Below are 21,454 nucleotides of genomic sequence, written 5' to 3' on the forward strand. Positions count from 1 at the left end.
GAAAAACTTCTATTTTCACCCTATAGTTCTAAGCTAAACCTCCTTTTGGGTTTCCAAAAGCTCAAATTGACCAAATTATCTTCAACTCCATATTTCAAAATTCCTCTTTCATTTCCTTTCATTTAAGCTTCAGTCCAGTGTCTGGTTCACTATCTTTTTTTCTTTATTGAAGTAAATTAGTAATGTATATGAACTGAGTTTATGCAAGAACTAAAAACTCTAAATTTAGATGCGGCACACGAACCCACTTTTGTTAAAAGAGGCTCAGGTTGATGCTACTATGCTAGGATCTGATTTGCAACTGATTGCAAATATTTTATGCTTCAATATCTGTCATGAAAATCTACTATCCAATTTTACCTTTGTTTTATGCAAGACCTAGGCAGTTCTTTGCAACATATAAATTTCCTTTCTTCCACACATGTTACCTAAACATCAACATGGACCTCTTTCTAGAATCCATTACAAACCAAAAATACAGTTAGTAAAGCAAATTATCTTTTTGCTTTACATGAAGCGCCAAAAGTTCAATGCATTGATTCAGCACCAAAATCACAACAGCGGAAAAAATATATATGAAAACTATGTCAATATAATACCAAGTTCTTCATCAACCAAACTGAAATATGCACTATTATAAACCAGCAAATTCCTGCAGCTCAATGGCAAACCAATATCCATACTAACGTGGAAAAAATGCAGAAACCATCTTCAATAGCCAGTTTATCGTGAGAAACAATTTTTAACATCATGTCCTTTCACCCAAATCAGCAATAAAAAAAAAAAAACTGAAATGCATAATTCCATAATCCCTTATAATTCCATAATTCAATTAATGGAAGAAACAGAAAGCAAAACACACAACAAAAGAAAGAAAAAAATACTACAACAATTCATAATTACATAACCCCTAATACAAGTACATAATGGAAATTCCTGATGTACAAACTAGATTGTAATTTTACTAAAACCATAAGCATAAATAACTTATACCCTATATAAGTCTGTGCAAACCAACAAAAAGTTACCTTATACCCTATATAGAGTTTATAACTAATACCCTCCAACATAAAGTTAACACTGCGGTTGCCCTGAGACCCTGAGCCAAGGGGCAACCTTTTTACATAGTTGCTTGAAAACAATAATCATTAAAATGGAAAAACAGAATGCGAAAAATAATGTAGATCAAGAACAACCCATGTTTTCCAACATGATGGACTTGACAACATCATTTACAAAGGCATTAAAGCATTGTTGGCAACATTTGGACATTAAACTTGACTTCGGATTCTGAATCTGTAGAATATTGTCAGTGTGGCTGCATACTGAGTTTGAGATGTACTTGGAATTGCAAGCAGCCAAGATGGTATGGGTGGCTTGCCTTGCAACTACCTTGAAGGTTTCAACACCTGCATGACAAACAACTGCATGTCAAATAATTTCATTCAATTAACAAGTATCATACACATGCTACCTGTTTAACAGTTTAAAGCATAGATACACCGATACAAGTACAACAGCAACAAAATTTTCTCTTAACAATTTTGGTCTCACTTATCACATGGGAAAATTGAGAAACCACAATAAGTAGAATATAAGTCTAGCATTGAGGTACTCTTTCTCTCCCTCTCTCTCACACACACACACACACACGTGCGCGCATCTAATGAATGGAAAGATGAGTATATTGAATGATAACATGGATATGCTGAATGTAGAATGGATACCAAATGAGTTTACCTAATTGTTTATCTCTAGTTAACCACTTCAGATTCAGTTTAACAAGAGACTGGATCTCTGTTTTTGAATCCTCAAAATTTTTCGTGATCCCATTCCCAAAGCTTTTGGCCAACGTCTTTTCTTTATTGAAAATACCCATATCCTTATTAGAGGTGAAGACACGGCCAGATTGGCAACTCGAGGGTGCTGATCCTACTGAAGTTACCAAGTTAGCAGCCTGTCTTTGTTCCTTTGCAACATTTCTTTCTTCGTGACAAGGAGCACCGTGGGTAATAGTATGGGCCTTTCCAGGCAATGGATGTTGCCTGTATCCTTCTGAATGAGTAGTATTGTTCCTCACGTGTTGTAGCATCTCGTCACATGTGACCCTACTTTGCCTTTTCTCTCCCAATATTGGAGACCGGTGATTTTCCAATTTTTTTTGGAGACTAGAATAGTCACGCTGCTCCTCCATTCTGATGTGCCTAAAGTCTGATGTTATGGGCTGTTGGTTTTTCAACTCTGGGAAACTACGAGGTGCGAATGATTTTTCTCTAGCACCACTACATGGAGGATCATTAGCCACTCCCTGTGGAATGCTGCTAGTTCTTCTAGGAGTCTGTTTTGTCACCTTTACCCTATCCCACATTTTCCAAGCTTTGCGAACATCGTCTTCCAAGGCACTACTAGATTGAGCACCTTGGACTGTGGATTGTGGATGGCCTTTGGAAGCCATTGAATGTGAGTCATCTAATTTGCCATGTGATAAAGAACTAGAACCTTCTTTTTGACTACTTGTGCCACCAGATTGAAATGAATTGCTATGGAAACTTAATTTACCACTTCTTAAAGAATTCCAATTTTCACGAAGCACCTGAATCTTATGTTGCGCACGCTGGACGTCCGACATAGGTTTTTTACCTTCAGGTCTACTCACTCTATCAAATAAAGGAATACTAGAAGACGGATAATTGTTTTGTTGTATAGGAGATGCCATTGGTCCTCTGAATACTTGGCTGCTTGTTCCTCTCACATTATCTAAGATGACTACATCAGGCTCAGCCATTAGCTTAACATTTTGTTGGTCTAACCCATCATTAGCATTAGTCTCCCGGGCAGCAGCAGCACAATCAAAACAAAACCAATCACCTTCAGGAACGGTGTAGCCCAAGCCAACACAATATGTATGGGAAGCAGTGTCACAAAGATCACATATTATTATAAGATTGTCATCTTTCACAACATTGCAAATACTGCATTTGAGTTCAGCATTAGAATTGACAGGACCAGTTGTCATATTTCCATGAGGATGATAAACCTACAAGACATAAAAAATCATCAACCTATTAGTTAATAACATAACAGCAATGCTATACGTTACGAACACCTCCTAAATGAAAAAATACAAACGCGTGTGCTGAACTTATAAGAAAAGAATAATACTAAGTGATGACACAATCGCAGAGGATGAGATGAACGGAATTGGAGACAAATGAGTCATCCTAGAGTAGAGAATCATACAAGACTTGGTTAAAATAATTCTTGCCTTGTTTTCCTACTTAATCTTAATTTATTTCCATATCAGGGAAGACTAAGCAAAGGGGAAAGGATGCCACGTGTCATTTGTGGGTTTCGTTTTCAAACATCTACTTAATCTTTAACATTTTCCATAATATAATGCGTTTAATTTCAATGCACTGTCAGCGTAAACGCCTTTATCATAACCACTTTTAAAGACTTTTTACTTTGCCTATGCATGAAAATTAAACTCAACATTGCATTTACATAAATATTATTAGCTCAATTTCATTAATCACCAACTGTAAATAATTTATCAATACCAAAATTATGAAAGGCATTTAATTTGAATGCAGTATAAGTGGAGTCACTTGCAAGTTGCAACATCGTTTAATGAAGTCTAACTACAGAACTAAGATCATTCATACATCTATTTTGAGCTCAATAATTAGGGTTTAAGAATTTGATTTAGGGTTTGAGAATGACCTGGTCACGAATAGGGACCTTAATATCCCGATGGTAACAAAAAACGCCATCTTTAGGGAGTCTACGAACGTTTGAGAATCTCTGGCGACAAATTGGACATCGAGATTCGTGTTTCGCCCATTCCATGATGCAAACGAAGCAGAAATAGTGGTTGCATGAATCAATTTTCCCCGGGATTGGAACTCCACGTTCCATGTAGCAAATTCCGCAGCAATCATCATTGTTTTCTTCATCTTTCTCTTGGGATTTTGGGCGTTTCTTGGAGGTAGCTAATGGAGTCGACATTGTTTGTGTAACCCTCTCAACTGAGCTATGAATCGAAATTCGGAAATCGTGAATTTTGATGAAGATGATGATTTGCACAATAACAGTGATGGGTCAATGCAAATTTGACGAACGGGATTATATAATAGGCCCAATTTGTGTGGGCCTCTTACAATTTGTGAGATTTTTAGTGATGGAAAAGATACACTACTAGAAAATATATTTTGATAAGATTTTATATTATTGGAATATTTTGATTTAAATATAGTGAGGGTAAGATACACTAAAAATCTATTTTGATAAGAAAAGATACACTACTAGAAAATATATTTTGATAAGATTTTATTTTATAATTGGAATATATATATATATATATATCTTCCGATGGAATAAAATGAGAGGATTATGAACTAATACGATGAAAGAAGAGCGATTAGTGTGCCTCAATATTTTGACACAATACAAATTGTAATCGTACTTTTTTTTGTCTCTTATGCAACTCTGATAGCATATGGTTAATAATAATAGGGCACTCGTGCAAAATTGTGATGCTTAGAAAATCACATAAATTACATGAATCAACCACATGCGTCTCAACTACAAAACTCATAGAAAAACAAACACCCAAAGCTACCAACAACCAAAAGAAGAATAAAACTTTAAATTGTGACCCATAAACAAATAAGAGATTGAATCCACTGAGCATTTAAATCAAAATTTAAACATTTATCTTTATCTTCAACCACTACACCAAGACAATGATTTAACATGATCAATTAAGAATTTCTCTCTTTGATGAAAGTCAATTGAGTTTCAAATTTCACTTTACTCTCAACATGTATGCTAACACCTTTGATAAAACCTTATATATACAACCCACCAAATAGATTGATCTAAAATTTGAAGCCTTTTATGTTTTTTTTTTTTACTAAATAAAAGATATTCATTCATTCAAATTGATAAGAGTACATCGATGCAATACAAATCAAAATCGCTAAAAACAAAAAGGATGAATCTGCGAACAAACTCACAGCATCCGTGTTAATAGCATCAAACGGCATATTGCAAAAGCCTACATATTTGACTATATTGAAGTTTCCGGAACATCCATGTCGCCGGATCTGTAGCGTTGATGGTACAAAAGTCATTGATTGGATCTGCACTGGATCAACCTTAATCTTCAAACCTGAAACAAATGAACACCGCACAAAGACGGGACAACAATACTCCGCACTAAGACGGGACAACAATACTCCGCACTAAGACGGGACAACAATAATGAAAATCAAAACAAAGGATAAAATCGCAAATATGAAAACAAAACTATAAGACTTAAACTATGTGAAAATCACTTATTTGTATTAAAAAGCAAGAAGAAAAAAATGTAAAGGGGTGATTTTAGGCCAAAAATTGACCTAAAACCACCCCTCTATGGGTGAGAGAAGAAGAAGAAGAAAATCAAAAAGAGTTTTAGGGCCGGCGGTGGTTAAAGAAGGTTTTTGTTTTGGTTTGTTTTGAAGCCTTTTATGTTAAAAACTAATTATATATGGCTTAAAAGAGCTATCATAAATCATAAAAAAAAAAAATCATTAGAAATAATGTTTTTCATATATATTTTGATATTTTATTTTTGTACTAAAACTGTGATAATATGACGGTGATTGCTTTTCAACTGAAAATATAAGACTATATATAATTTTGATATTCAAGAACGAGATAATTGAATGAAATATAGAGAGGTGAAGATTTATACACACATTTGAATAAATAATGTCATCTTGAGATTCTATAAATCTGCCAATTGCAGGGTCGCCCGGAGGCAAGCAGGCCCACAACCCAGGGCATCCAAATTTCGGGGGCCTCAATATTTTTTTCATGCCCATCAAGTAAATAAACAGTAGTCAAATATTGTTGTTGCGATTTCATAACATGAAATTAATGTTGTTGTATTGGTTTTTGGGTGAGTTCAGTACCAAAGAGGGCGTGAGTTCAACTCCCACTACATGAGTTTTGGTGTGAACTTTTCATAATATTAACAATACTCTTAATTTTTTTAGTAGCAACAATTTTTTTTATTAACAAACTCACCATAACATAAGCCCAAATATTTTTTATTTTAGCACAATTTTTTTTATTAACAAACTCACCATAACATAAGACATATTTTTGTTGTTGACATAAGTTAGACACAAGCAGGAGCAGAACGCGCGTGTCTGGCCCGCTAGTTTATTATAAATATTATTTTTGGATAAACAACTTTTATCGATACTGTAATGTTATTTTGAAAATTCAAGTTTTTTGTTTGATGTTTAAAATTGTTTGGTACTGAAATGTTATGCTGTAAACCGCATCAATCGAACCAGTTCAAGCCGCATTGGTTTGGTTTGAATAACTTTTTAAAAACTAACCGAACCAAACCAACACACATGCATTTTTATCTCGCGGTTAGAATAAATTTTATGCTCAAAATCGAACCAACCTGCGAGCACAGTAAGTCTAAGTAACAACTTCATTCATTCTCTCAATTTTTTTATTTTTTTTTGTAAAAGAAAAGAAACTAGAGGAGTACGGAAAAAGGAGGTCCACATAAATATAGAAAGTCTTCAAGTGAGGATGGATTTTGATATCTAATCTAACAAAACGGTAACACCACACAACGTGTACGTAAGAGAGCAAGAGACGCCGTTCTTCCTCATATTTCGGAACCTTCAAGCTACGGACATTGATTTTCACAAGGCCATATCCGTCATTTCACATCCTCACGCGTTATAGCACAGATCCTGAAACTCAAACTCACTTTCACACATTCCTAATGGCTGATGTTACCTATCTCCGTCACCACCACGAACCCGACGATGATCAAACCCTAATCCCTTTACCCTATTGGTCTTCTTCCCCTTCCGATTTCGATTTCGATTTTGATTTATACTCTTCCGATCCCGAATTCCCTCCCAATCACCACCACCACAACCACTTTTCTCGTGAAACTTTCGTCATGGATCTATTCCAACAACGCGTGGAACAATCTCATGTCATCGATCATACCGATCCTATACATCAATCGATAAACGACTCTGTTTTCGATAGTTTAAGTCTTGATTTAGGTTTCAATACTTCCGATTTCAATTTCGGTATCCATAACAACGTCGATGATGATGATGACGACGAAGACGATGATTTTCCTGATACGAGGGTTTCTGGATCAGATCCGATCAACGGTTTGCGTATTGTTGAAATTGATTCGGATTCCGATTGTGAAGAAGATGTTGAAGGAAATAATGTGTTTTATGGGATCTGTGTACATTCTGATGAAGAAGATTTTAATAACGTAATTGATGAAGTTGCGAATTTTCCTCTCCGTTGGGATTCACTTCAGTTGGAGGATAATCAAATATATGAAGATTTTGAGTGGGAGGAAGTTGATGGTGGTTTAGATGAGAGGGATTTTCTTAATAACATGGTTCCCATTCACGGTGGTTTAGATGAGAGGGATGTTATGGTTCCCATTGACGACAATAATAGGTCGGTTAATTCCGGTTCAGGTCGCGCTATTCCGTTTATTGTAGAAGAAGAAGAACAAGATCTAGAAGAGGTTAACATGATGATGAGGGTTGGTGGAGGAATGGAAAATCTTGAGTGGCAAGTATTGTTGAATTCGGATTCTGATAATATAGGCACAAGCCCTGAAACTTATCATGTAATTGCAGAGCCTTTTGGGGAGAATGATGATTACTTTTACACTGCAGAGTATGAGATGATGATTGCTCAATTCACAGATAATGATAACCCGTTAACCGGTAGGCCTCCGGCTTCTGTATCCGTCGTTCAGAACCTTCCTAATGAGGTTGTGACCAAAGATGATGTGGAGAATAACAATGCGCTATGTGCCGTTTGTAAAGATGAATTTTCTGTTGGAGAAGAGGTGAAGTTGTTGCCGTGTTCTCATCGTTACCATGGTGATTGTATTGTGCCTTGGCTGGGGATTAGGAATACTTGTCCCGTTTGTCGATATGAGTTCCCCACTGATGATGCTGATTATGAACGTAGGAAAGCCCCAATGTTGGCCCGGAGCGCTTGATTATATGTCATTTTTAGGATTGGATACTTGGATATGATTTCACAGTTTCTTGTTGCTAGGCTGTTAAGAGTTTAGGTTTTTTGTCCTGAAAAATTGCATGTGCGTTAATTTTTGAATTTTCATGTGGAGATTTTTAGTATAAGTATGTTCATCTTCCAATTGTATTTTGGGATACATCATAAAACTGAATCATTTTTCTAAAGAATATATACATTTGTTCTGCTATCTTAATGTTCATATTCTTATGGATTGTTATCTTTATCTTTTTTCAGTATGTATAGAACTCTGAAGTGTGATCAGGTACAACCTTAAACAACCAGAATGATGGGAGGGACGGGAGTTTTTTTTTTTAAAATTATTTGATCATGATTCAGCATTCTGAGTTTCACATGTCAATATACAAATTGACTAACTTGGCCTATTAGTTTGTTTTTGGTTCTCTTCTGGTGTTCTGTTCTGTTGTTTAATAGTGGCTATGGTTGCCTTATATTTTCGTTCTGTATTCACTGGTTTTGGTGGTTTTTTTTTTGCCTCTGAGTAAACAATTCTTACCAGAATCGCTTTTTCCGGTTAGTGTGTTTTCTAGCACTTGTCATTGACTCATTGCAGGGTTAAGGTTTGATGACAACTGGAGTTCAGGTTTATGGCTTCCCTGTTTTTACAGCAGGCTAGGCGCGGTGAGACTGCCATACCTACTTTTCTTGTATAATAATACTATAATTAGCATTTTACTTATGCAGTTATGTTATGCTTTTAGCAACAGGAATTCTAGTTACATATACACTCAAATGTTTAGTGAAATTACCTAAGACTGGATTAACGAGGGAATACAAAGATGACATTTTTGCTTTGAGTCGGTCAGTCTGATATTTTGGTTGATAATGAACACCTAGAGATTCATTCCTTTCTTAGAGTATTTTGGTCTGATATTAATGAGGGAACACAAAAGTAGTATTTTTGTTGATATGAACACGAGATTCATTCCTTTCTTAGAGGCCTATCTTACCAACAGTGGATTTTTATTGTTATGTTTCTGTATAATTGAGTTACTCGCTTAAGATTCGTAATCATGAATTTATTACCAGGAGTGTCCATTCTCACTTTAGAAACAATGATATTTTTTTATAGAAGTTTATTGAATAAAAATGACTATAGAGATGCATGAGAGAGGAGACGTTCTCTATCTTTTCTAGTGCACAACGATGAGGAGTTGGATTCTCTGCCGTTATACAATCGTGCATCCATACGATCTTCATCTAATGGCCGAGATCACTTGACTGTGTGCTCTTTCTATCTGCATTCTGCAGTGAATCTGTCCGTCCCCAATGATAACGAACTGAGTTAAACGTTGTCCTTCTGCAATGTACTATTATAGTATTATTACTTACCCTTGGTCCAATCATATGGTCTGGCATTCTATATCTTCACTACTAGGTTTTGCAAACTATTTTTTAGGAAACTTTGAATTTTGCAGTTTTAAGCATTTATTTTGTATGTGTCTTGCATATATTGTTTACTAGTATGTTGGTTTTATCTCATTAAATTGAGTCATTTAAAACATATCAAAACCTGAGTGTCACTAGCACACCAGAAACTTGTTGACTTACAATTTTCTGTCTTGTGTTAGACTATCTTCTGCCACAAATTGGCTAAAAGATCCATATGCGACGCCTGAAGCCGGAAAGTTGCCTGTTTGAAACTCCACTTGACAGTGGAGCTAAGTGTTGGCAACTTGCCATAGATCAGATCATGAGAATCATCATTACAGCGATATTAGACTTTTGATTGGCATAACTACTAAGTTAATGATTCATCGTCATTGCCCACCAGGGAAAAATGGAAGTTTAATAGTAATAGCTTATGAAGTTATGATGATATATAGTCCTTGTAGGCAGCTAAAAATGCATTTTTTTTTCTTTTCCTTTCCCTATAATATCTGGCATTGTCTTTAATTTAGAACGTGAAAATACTGCGCACGACATCTTCATTTTTAGACTATGTCCTTAAATACTGTGCACGGCAGTCATTCTTATATATCCCTGGGCTGAGTATAGATGTAATTAACACGGATTGGCATTTATTCTAGGGTAGAATTATAGAAATTATATACAGAATTTGAAAAAAGAATTGCAGATAGAGTCACAAAGCTAAGAGCCAGCATTGTACTGATATTGGATATATGCTGCTAACTACATTTTAGGCATACATAGTCCAAAAGTCAATGTCTATTAATTACCTGATAATGTATCAAAACTTGGTCATGATTTTTTTTACTTTTTTGCATTGCCTTATTGTTCAATTTCTTGTGTCTGTATGTCACTCCCTCAAATCAGTTTGCAGAGCAAAAGGTGTATATTCTAATCATTATTTGTTGTTAACTGTGGTCACCTTTGTATTCTTTTCCTAGTTTACAGAACCAAGATTATCTACGGCACTGAACTTATCTAAAAATACAGAAGTAAACTTAAATGCCAAGAAACTCCCTTACATACTTGTGTCATCTGCGTTAATTAATCTCATCTTTGAAAAATCTTCGAGGCTATTAATCCCTACTCTCTCTTCACCTGAGAATTTCAATCCTAATGCTTCATTGACACTTCTACTATCCTTCCCCAACCCAGAAACCCATTTTGAACAAAAGCCTCCAAAACATGGAAAATGGAGGTGATTCTTTGACCCATATGTATCCCTCTCAAGGTTTACATGATATTCCATTTTAGTAATACCAACTCCACCTTTCTAACAACAGCGGCAGTCCTATTCAGATTTCAGTCCATAAATCTTCTCCCAAGACATCATCAAACAGTATCAACAACAACTCTGGTAAAGCAAAAGCTCTCCTTGATGATTGAAAGAAGAAAAGGATGTTCTCGAACATAGAATCTGCTCGCAGGTTGCGAATGAGAAAGCAGCAACAAATTGAAGTCCTGCAATATCAAGTGGATCGTTTGCACTTTGCAGGCACTGAACCGTCAACTGTCCACAAGGATCATTTACTTGTTGGAATGTAACCAACAAATCAACCAAACAAAATGCTCAACTTGAAGACAAAGTTTCCTCTCTTCAAGTGGCCCTGTCTGATATGTTGGATACTACCAGAAATGCCGTTATATACCACATCCCCAATGGCTTCCCCGCCAACTCTTCAACTCATCCAGTTGCAACTTCCCGATCACAGCAATTTTGAGTAGAAGGACGCGATTAGCTCTGTAGAGGTATATCAAAATTTCATGATTTGTGATCTAACTAAGAACACTTATTATTTGTCATTTATTTATATATCTTTATTTTCGTGATGCATTTTGGGTGCAGTATAAACAATTGCATGTCGAATCTGATGCAAAGACACTTTCAGCCTGAAGCTGTGGTTGGTTTCAGCGATGTAGTCCTAGAAATCTAGCTGACAGGTAATTCTTGATTTTGAACATGGGATGATTCATTACTAGATATAGACAGACTTTACCTCTTCAATCAAAAGAACAGAGGAGAAAAAATTAGGACAAAAACTTAGGCATGAACTGTTCCAACTGTTCTCTGCTAAAAAAACAACATAACTGTCACACAAATTATTTTGATCAGGTCTAAAAACACAACAAAAATAGTACCCATTGTACTGCATACAAGTTTTGTCCAAAGAAATACTTATTAAAAGAACTGATAGAAGGGACGGTCTTGGGGATTATCAGCTTCTCTTTTGCGCTTATTTTGGTTTGTGCTGCTTTCACCCAATTCGGATGCTTTGACATTTTGGTTTGCGCTGCTTTCGTCCAATTCGGATGCTTTGACAAAAATGCACCTACACATACATAGATCACATTCATTTACTTTATGGAAAAATTGTTTAACAAATTTTAGCCCATAACACATGTTTTTTAATTTACTTGGGCATCTTTGGCTTTGCAGTTTTGGTCTTCTTTGCACCACCTATATGGGAAAAATTGTAGACTCTTATTAGATGTCAGCATAAAACTATTATACAGACACCGACACAATGCTAATTAAGTATCACGTTACTGGTAGTTATTTTACTACTGTTTACAGGTAAAAAAAATAAAATAAAGATAAGGAAATTAGAAAGTGTGTTTAATTTAGCTTTTTGTTTATTATTACAAAATAAAAATTATGCAAATGTTAACAGAGTGCACATATCATTATTATTTTTCTCTTACTCTTTTCAAGCTTAGTCATAAGATGCCTTGCGAGTTCTGCATCACACTTTTGATGTTTTTCCAGATCACTACAAAATGAAGAATACAAAGAGTTATGAACATTGAGAAAAGGAACTAGCAGTAAATATATACTGTCCATTAAATGATTTATGTGCTCTGATAATTAAATCACTATCAAAGGAGTATTTTCAACATAAAAGGAGAAAAATGAATATTAATGTCTAGATCAAATTTGGCTTTGTTTAATATGCATAAGTAAAATAAGCGTTGTATTATGCACACATTATTCTCACATTTGGATCAATAAATTTCATTATATCTCATTTAATTTAATGATGAGATCTATTGATCTAATGGTATAAACAAATTTATGTATGATACAACGATTATATAAGGATGTTTTCTCTCCCGACCTCCCACGTTTCTTTTATACCCTTAAAATCTTATTTTGCCCTTCAAAATTCTAAAAAATTGAAACACAAAATTTCGGTTTTTACGAACTGAAAAAATTGGAACACAAAATTATTTCGGTTTATGTTAACCGAAGAAAATTTCACGCAAAACCTTTCTCTACCTTCTCTCAAAAAAGCAAATCCTTTGGGGAATTTAGGATTGTTTGTATTTCAATTTTAGATCTTGCTGTTTTAACAAAACAGATCCTTTGGGAAAATTAGGATTGTTTGTATTTCAATTAGGATCCTCTTGGTCTTGGGTTGTGGAGATCTTGCCGGAGTTTCCGTCGCCGGAGTGTTCTCGTTGTGCTTTGTAGGGATGTGGTGGTGGTTGTGATTTGAGATAGTGATGAAGGTGGAAGTTGTTGTGTGGTTGTATAGTGATAGAGGTAGTTGAGAAAAGGATTAAATTTTATTTTTTTGAGAAACAGAGCAGCAGGTCGTGAAAACATGGTGTGGCTGTTGTGATTTGAGAAAAATGAAAACAAATTCGGTTTATACGGTTTATATTAACCGAATTTTTTAAACCATGACAAAAAAATTCAGTTGTACAAACTGAAGTACCCCTAAGGGCAAAAACAAAAATTTAGGGGATAGAAAAGAAAGACGGGGTCGGAGAGAAAACATCTTATATAAGTTGAGCAATATAAGTTCAGGCTCATTCTAGGGTGGGTGGGCAAGTGAAATAAGTCCAACCATCAAAATCACAGATATTTGTATATTTCAATACTTTTATGTTTCCTCTCCAAGGAGAACTTGAAATATTTTAGAGAAACTCAATCACATGCATAAGGCATGACAATCAATTATAAAACAGAATGTTTTGTATTAAATGTATATATCATGATCAAGTTTAAACATAAGGCAAAAGAGAGGAAATAATAGAATGGAGAGAGTTACCTGAGTGTAGTAAAAGCTATATTGAATTTCTGATCTTTATTAGCTCCCATGTGATCCATCTTGAATGCATAATAAATAAAAAACATCAAAATAATTTTCCGAGAGAAAAAAAGCTAATAACATGCTTCGTAATAGACTCTTTTCAACATTCATTCATTAAGTAAAAATTACATGAAATACATTATAATTTATATAAGTGTCCATTTTCATCAAAATAAAAATATATAAGTGTCTGTCCCGTGAGCTTAACTCAATTGACAGAACATTGCATTATATATGCAAGGGACTGGGTTCAAGGCTATTTGACAAAAAAAAAGTCTATTCTTTTGAACATTTATTAAGTGAAGCTTAGGTTGCCTTTAGAAAACTGAGTGAATTATCTACAATTAATTAAAAGTAGCTACATATAGTCCACTAAGTATGAATATGAGTTTTAACGGGTTGGATAGTTCAATTGGTTTAAACTAAGGGTTAAAAGGAGTTAAGGTATAAAAGATTCTGGGTGGTTCCAGATTCAAGTTTTGGTGGTTAAAATTACCTGATATGTTTTTAATTATAAGATTCTTTTGAAAATTTAGCTTGAGAGAGATTATGGGAGAGCCATTTTGGTATTCAAGAAAGAGAGATAGAGAGACCGACATTTTATTTATAACTTGAAAACATTATGTATATGAGTCACTTCTTTTATATATCTAATATTTATTTCATTCATAATTGATGTAAGACTAACCACTCACACTTGAACCCAACAATCTTCTCCTCAATTATAAGTCTCTCACATCCTATACTTGCACAATTGCTATTACTAAGGGAACATGACTCTTGACTACATTTGAGAGACTTTCGATACAAGGATCTATATGAAATCGGCTTATAACATAAGAATTGGTCAATATTTACAAACACATTTTCATGAGGTCATATCTCATCTAATATGAGACTTCTCAACACACCTGTCACACCCAAGATAGATAGGTCTACATCTCAAGCGTGGCCTAATAGCAAGTTACCCACTAAATCTAGATTATATACCTCTAATACGATATTAAAATTTGAATTGGACCTAACTTAAATCTTATAAAATCGATTTATAAAGTGAAAACTGCTCACTGCTTATAAAAATAATTTCCATCCATATATAATCTAATCTAATGTAGAACTTCTCAATAATTAAATGGTACGAATATGTCATTTCAAGAATTCAAAAACTACATGTGAATCTTTCTGCAAAGATTCACATGAAGAAAATCATTGATGTTTTGACTTTTGATGTTGAAATACACAATGTGCCTTCTACAAAGACTACCATAAAGCTTTGAATTTGGATTGCATATAGTAAAAATTTTATGCAGTTATACAGTTAGAACATATCAGACTGTTTGGTTAAGATCAGATGGTCTAGATTTAAAGTAATCATGTAGTTCGATCAAGTTTTCTTTCAATTTGGAACGTTCGATCATGGTTGGACAACCAGATCTGTCCTGACTGCATGCAATTCGGATCTCTAAAGCTTTCATAAAACATTTAATCCAAAAAACCCTAAAGCTATCACAAAGACATTTCACCACAAAAAATGACCAACCTCAAATAATACACATACCCAAAAAAGATTATCTCTGAACTAAAATTGCGATAATATGATAGTAATTGGTTTCAATTAAAATATAAGATCACATAAATTTTCAATAATCAAGAATGGGATAATCGAATAAAACATAGAGAGACGAAGAGTATACACACCTTTCAATAAATCGATTTGTATTTAGATTTCGTAAATCTGTGAATATTGAGAATCAGATTTTACAAATGAATGCAGCGTTTAATTAGAACAAGACTAATTTATTGTTAGGGTTTTCTGATTCAGCGGCCACTATACTTTGTTTGGTATTATATTAAATGGAATGAAAGACAGAGCAGGGCCGACCCTGAGGTAAAGCTACAAGTGTCGAGACACCAGGGGCCCAAGATTTCAAGGCCCAAATTTTTCTTATACTCATATTTTGATAATAGTGTTATTATAAAATAAAAACAATAACACACGCCTCATGAAAGGATATCTCAGTTGAACAAATTGACAACTTTGTCAATTGAGAAGGATATGTTGGGAAACATTAATGCTGATGTGATTATAAATGATTTTGCATTTCAAAATACTCGAAGAAACTGCTTCTTATGAATTTCAGAGTAAAGACATTTTCGGATTTTTTTATACTAAATAAACAATATTCATTCATTCAAATTGATAGTGTATATAAATGAAATACAAATTTAAATTCGCTAAAAAAGAAGAATTTGCGAACAAACTTACAACATCCATGTTAATAGTATAAGCCTATACATATTTGACTATATTGAAGTACCCGAAATACCCATGCCCCCAGATCTGTAGTATATTTTTTGGTAACCTCAATATTATTTCTCTTGTCCAAGACTGACACGAGTCATCAAGTTAGTAGATTACAAAACCCAAGGAGAATATACAGAAGCGCACCACCAACCGTTTATAATGGTACCATGTCTTTTAAAATCAGAGAAAATTTAAACTTGAATTCAAATCTCGTCAAAGTTATGCTGGATTCGAACGCATAGATTTTGTTATCCTGACATCAAATATTTTCAATCTTCTAGACATATTTATATTTTTGACCGATTTTTAAAATTTTAAAATTTCGAATTACTCAAAGGATAAATTTTAAGTAATTTAATTTTGGCATTCAACTGAGGAGGTATATTGGCATTCAACTGAGGAGGTATAGTATAGGTATGACTCGTTCCACAATTTATTTGCTAAATAAGACATCACAAAAATATAATTTTTACTATTTACACATCTTTTCTTCCCCCTAAAATTTTTACCCTTGCAAAAAAAAACTTCGGAATGCGTTTTCCGATATTTTTTTTTTGCCTTGAATAAAAATTTTCGAATTTGAACTAGAAAAACTTCAAAAAATAAATTTCAAAATTTTTATTCAAGGTCAAAAAATTTCGAAATTTTTATTCAAAGTCAAAATTGGTAATTCGGGAGGGAAAAGAGAGTCATAGGGAGAAGAAAAAATTTCTTCACCAAGAGGTGCAACAACTCGTTAGTATCATTCGGTCCAAGATTTATACTTATTTTTCGGTTGGTTTGATTTGTAATAAGTAAGTATTTGGAAAAACGTGACAATTTTTTTAAAGTATTGAATAACTTGTTTTATATGATATTTGGTGGCAAAAAATTATTTTAGACAACCTGTACTTAGAACAAAAAATTGTCAATGTATTTCATTTGGAGAAAAGAATTTCAGTTTTCTCTTACTCCTAAACCAAGAATACTTTTAAAATCAAACAAAATACAACATTTTTTTAAATAAAATAAAAAACATATTGTACTATATTTAATTTTAAAATTGTTTTAAAAAAACAAACAATACAATGTATTTAATTCCTTATTTTTTAGCAAATTATGCATATCATTTATCTCTACCATTTTCTTTATTATTTCTTTGTTGTGAATCTCTCGTTTAATAGCTAATATATATAAATAAATATAAGAAACCAATAGCCTAGGGTCCATGTATGTAGGGATACAATTTTTTATATACATATTATTACTATATTATAAAAAATTATACTTTATTTCATTAATCTGATTGACCTACGAAGAACAAATTAAATAGTAGAAGTTTTACAAACCCCTCATGTAGAACATTCCCTTTATGTTTTGCAAAACGATTCATTTTTGTTCGGTAAGATATCAATTTTCAGATGCTATTGTTATGGGAAATGGATTAAATGCTGTTACTGCGTTGACGCAGTACTCATTTCCAACCGTCCGATCAATATAAGCGGCTGAGATTAAACCGTCCGATCAATCATAGTCGTCCGATTGCTTTTAGACGGCTGAGATTTCTTACTGCGTGTAACTGCGTGAACAGTTACAGCAGGCAATCCTAATCCATTGTTATGTACTTTTGTGGTTTATCATTACTTTGTGCTTTTAAAACATATTAAATGAAATAAGTTATTTTTTACATTTGCCTTAGGGCCGATAAAACGTTAGGAACCACGTTTTTTTTGTTTTGTTTTGATAAGCATGCATTAGACACAAATATGGTGTGATCACAAAGATATGGACATGTGATCACAACATTCTAAGCTGAAGTTGAATTAGGACATGTAAATAATCCACACTTCATATCTCTCCTAACAATAGAGTTTCATATTTAAGGGCCAGTTTTGGAATTTTTTTAGCAAATATTAGATAAACAAATATATCATTTATTTATTCCCTGATTTTATCATTGAATCCAAAATAATCTGAGCATCATTTCCATTGGCCCAACAGAAAACTTAACAAGAGAATGGCACAAAAAATGCATAAAGAATGTAGAAGAGCACCTGGAGATAGAGACTAACTTTGTGAATAATTTTTGTAGTTTAAGATGTAGTGTAGTCAATAAGTGAGGTCAATGATCATTTAAAAACTATATATAGGTGATGTGTGTGACATTTAATTAAAACTTAAGGGATGTTAATATAATTTTCCTTAAACTAGTTATTATACCATGAAGAAAATCTCTTCCTCCCCCTCCACATAGAACTGAGGTAATCTTTCATTAAAATAGAGTTGGCAGATGGATATCCTTCCGGTTTATGAAACATGATTTCATCCATCCGCGCTTGAATTCCATCAGAAAACGTCAAGTCTTGTAGTAGTTCCGTACGTGTTTGGTCTGCTCCAACAAGAGAATTGCCTACACGGCTTAAAACCTTGGTAGGAGTAGGACTAGGTTTTTGAGAGTGATTGTTTATTGATTTCAATGACAAATGGAAAATACAGAGAGGGAAATGACCCCGAATCTGACCAGAGCAAGACTCCTATAGGTGGCTAACGCCTCCTACTCATAACTAACAGATGAGTAAGTTACGTCATCAAGTTAGTAGATTACAAACCCCAAGGAAAACACACAAGTGGAACCTTCACAGTTCATGATGGTACCATATTATTTTAGTTTTAGAGCTCAATTGATTTCTTTCTTTTCAGCTAAAATTTCCATCGGTTGCATATGATTACCATTCAAATGATATTTCAAAGTACTATAGTTTTTTAATCAAAATAAGTTCAAAATGTAATTGACATAAAACTCAGTGAAAATGATCATATACAAGACAACAGCAAGAAGTGAGGAGCCTCTAGGGATATCTTACACAACTATCATCACGCAGGAGTTAGGATCCTCTCCATTTGAGAAACGGAGAAGATCCTAACTCCTCGGGCAAGGGGATAAAGAAAAATGGATGTTAGCTGAGTGCCTGACCACAATAAGAGTTACCAAAGGGCACATGCTCAGTTGACTGTCATAGAAAATAAACTTCTCTCCAACGATACCTTTGCCACCAACACGACTGATGGTCCCTGAGGCTCGGATGACGGCTATCAGTTCTTTTACCACCTGATATTCCAACAGTCCATTTTTGAACTCCAGAGTATTTGCTGTATTTGAAGAAATGAACAATCTGCTTATGCTTAGTGAATTATTTGGCATATTTGAAGAAGGTCCCTACTCTATAAAAGGAAAATTTACCTGAAATAAACCATGGGCAGATTTTTTTTATTTTTATTTCACCTGAAGTTTCTTCTTCAACCAAGGGATAACCTGCAAAACATTTTTTGTTTCTCATTCTTTTGAGTGTATCCTCTAAAACATTTTCATAGCCATGGTTAATTATCTATACATAATAAGGAGTATTTTAGGTGGTCTCTTAGGATAGGTTTTGAATTTTAGGTGGTCTCTTAGGTGGGCTCTTTACCTGCACTGCACCTATTAGGTTATTAGTCTTTGTCCTAACTATCAATAGGATTTATATTAATCAAGTTGGCAACTACTTCCGCGACACATGCAAGAAATCAATCACATAATATATCAAAGTACTGCATGTACCTCGTCATCATAGAGTATCCTTGTTATGAAACCCTCCTCTTTCAGTCTGTCTACTTGATAGACACCTTCATTTATGAAGTTCTCGACATCTTCTCTTTTCTTTCCTGTATAGAATTTGCATAAGCCCAAAAGTTAGTTTACTTGTTTAAGATACAATTAGGACATAAAATGCAAATGCACCTCTAGCAGAAGAGACTTTATCCAGCCAATTTGAAGAGATATTATCCAGCAATGCAGTCAGCATCTCACGATGATCTTCAGACATGGTTTTACAGATTAGTCTATCTCCTGCCATTTTATATTTGCCAATTCTTTCAACTTGTGGTTCAATTCCAAGATTGTCATAAACACCTGAAAGAATTAAAACGAGTGTTACGCTTAAGTATAAAGTATAAACATCAACAAATTTAACAGGGTTTGACAACAAATTTCCCTGTATTAAAAACCATTAAGCATTATGACTACTTTTGAGTAACTAACATTGCAAGTTTTATAAATGTAGTAAGGAGATATGCCACCAGTCTGTTGTAATTTTTATTGTATATTTCAAAAGTTTTAATTTTTAAATATATAGTGTATCATATTTTTAAGTGAGAAATGTGGAAACATATTTTAGTTAAAAATTACAACTATTATTTATTTTATTTATGATAATTTTTGACATGGTCATATCTTATGTTTGATGTAGTCTAACTCCATTACTCCTCAGTGTTCTCCTTAATTAATAAACCACTTTCCCTATTTATCTTTGAACTTGACTTTAGTAATCTAATTTTCTGTATCCTCAGTTCTAGCGAGAAGGGGATCTCGGTTTATAGAATTTAATTAATAAACCACTTTCCCTATTTATAACTTGTCTTATACAACTTCACTGTATTAAGTACTAACATATATTGCAGCGGCATCATCGTCAACAACATCAAACTTTGTTTAAAAAGATGCAAGGAATAGTATAATCAGCATACCTCTGACAAATGTCCCTTCAACAGTGAATCCAAGCAAAGAAACAGAAGCGCTTGGAGGAGCATATATTTCTTCACATGCAGAGGCAATGTAATATTCTTTTTCTCGAATCAAAGGGAGATAAGCTGCAACAAATTTTCCTACAAGCATCATCAACTATCAAGGTTAATAATATACTTGAATGGTTAATAACACAAAATTCTTCAAATGCAGAGTTGTGATTGTGATGCCACCTACCTGATTTTCTGAAATTTACGATTTGCCTTCGAATTTCATCGAGTTTAGCCCAACCACAATCTACATTATCAATATGAAGATATACGCCAGAAATACGAGGATCATAAGCTGCTTTCAACAAATTATCACTAAATTCGGGCAGAAACTGTTCGGATATCTACATAGACATGCAAAATGCAAAGAAAAATGAAAAACTAAGAAATGTGCTATAAATAGTAACGAGTGAGGGAGAATGAAAAACCTTGCCACGCAAAGTGATTTTCAAGATGCTTCCGTGTTGAACGTGCTCCGAAGAGTCAGCCATTAGCATCCTAAGCTTGATGATGAATTTGTCGAAGCCGGTAACGGGCTTAAATTCAAAGTCACCAGTGGGATAATTATCATCATTGCTGCCACTGATAGAGTCTTGTTTAAGGGTAGAATTGGAAGATGGGGAAGAAGAAGAGTGGTTATGCAAGGGTTTGAGTTTGAGAATGAGAGTGAGACAAGATGAATGAGTACTAATTTTGGTGTGGGGGAGTGACATTTCCGTCATTTGAAAACTGCAAAAGCTGGGAGGGAAATGAAGTAAGAGTGAAAAGGTGAAGCTTTTGTTTAATATTAAATCAGTTCGAAATGTAGGATCGGAACTTAACCGAACAAATTCTATCTTACGAACAAAATTATAGTAGTTCGAAACATATCTTTTAATTTGGGTTTAAAGATAAAATCGGAAGTTTAAGGGGCCCAGGAACAATATGGGAA

The 21,454-nt window shown here is 34.0% G+C and overlaps 2 protein-coding genes, 1 long non-coding RNA gene and 1 pseudogene across 3 annotated transcripts; 1 reads left to right on the top strand and 3 right to left on the bottom strand.

The window, feature by feature from the left end:
• Window positions 1–756: 756 nt before the first annotated feature.
• On the bottom strand, window positions 757–4,179 carry LOC123885278. The gene is made up of 3 exons (XM_045934555.1): window positions 3,724–4,179; window positions 1,741–3,037; window positions 757–1,409 (listed from the first exon to the last, which is right to left on the bottom strand). The coding sequence occupies exons 1-3, from the start codon at window positions 4,006–4,008 to the stop codon at window positions 1,186–1,188; spliced, it is 1,806 nt and encodes a 601-aa protein (XP_045790511.1). The 5' UTR covers window positions 4,009–4,179; the 3' UTR covers window positions 757–1,185.
• Window positions 4,180–6,607: 2,428 nt separating this feature from the next.
• LOC123884896 lies at window positions 6,608–8,290 on the top strand. Its single transcript, XM_045934121.1, has one exon. The coding sequence runs from the start codon at window positions 6,800–6,802 to the stop codon at window positions 8,063–8,065; it is 1,266 nt and encodes a 421-aa protein (XP_045790077.1). The 5' UTR covers window positions 6,608–6,799; the 3' UTR covers window positions 8,066–8,290.
• A 3,133-nt stretch (window positions 8,291–11,423) lies between these two features.
• On the bottom strand, window positions 11,424–13,069 carry LOC123884897. The gene is made up of 4 exons (XR_006801015.1): window positions 12,809–13,069; window positions 12,235–12,302; window positions 11,947–11,989; window positions 11,424–11,861 (listed from the first exon to the last, which is right to left on the bottom strand). It is a non-coding gene; the product is annotated as an uncharacterized LOC123884897 (long non-coding RNA).
• A 5,525-nt stretch (window positions 13,070–18,594) lies between these two features.
• On the bottom strand, window positions 18,595–21,245 carry LOC123886899 (annotated as a pseudogene).
• Window positions 21,246–21,454: the final 209 nt, after the last annotated feature.

The sequence above is a fragment of the Trifolium pratense genome, linkage group LG5, assembly GCF_020283565.1.
Source record: "Trifolium pratense cultivar HEN17-A07 linkage group LG5, ARS_RC_1.1, whole genome shotgun sequence".
Lineage (NCBI taxonomy): Eukaryota > Viridiplantae > Streptophyta > Magnoliopsida > Fabales > Fabaceae > Trifolium > Trifolium pratense.

Bases quoted from the DNA above. Each gene is read 5' to 3' on its own strand.
- LOC123885278 (XM_045934555.1), bottom strand. From the start codon at position 4,008: ATGTCGACTCCATTAGCTACCTCCAAGAAACGCCCAAAATCCCAAGAG. The intron at 3,038-3,723 runs GTCATTCTCAAA...TATGTCTTGTAG, and splicing joins AGGTCCCTATTCGTGACCAG to GTTTATCATCCTCATGGAAA. The intron at 1,410-1,740 runs GTAAACTCATTT...TTTGTCATGCAG, and splicing joins AACTAGAGATAAACAATTAG to GTGTTGAAACCTTCAAGGTA.
- LOC123884896 (XM_045934121.1), top strand. From the start codon at position 6,800: ATGGCTGATGTTACCTATCTCCGTCACCACCACGAACCCGACGATGAT.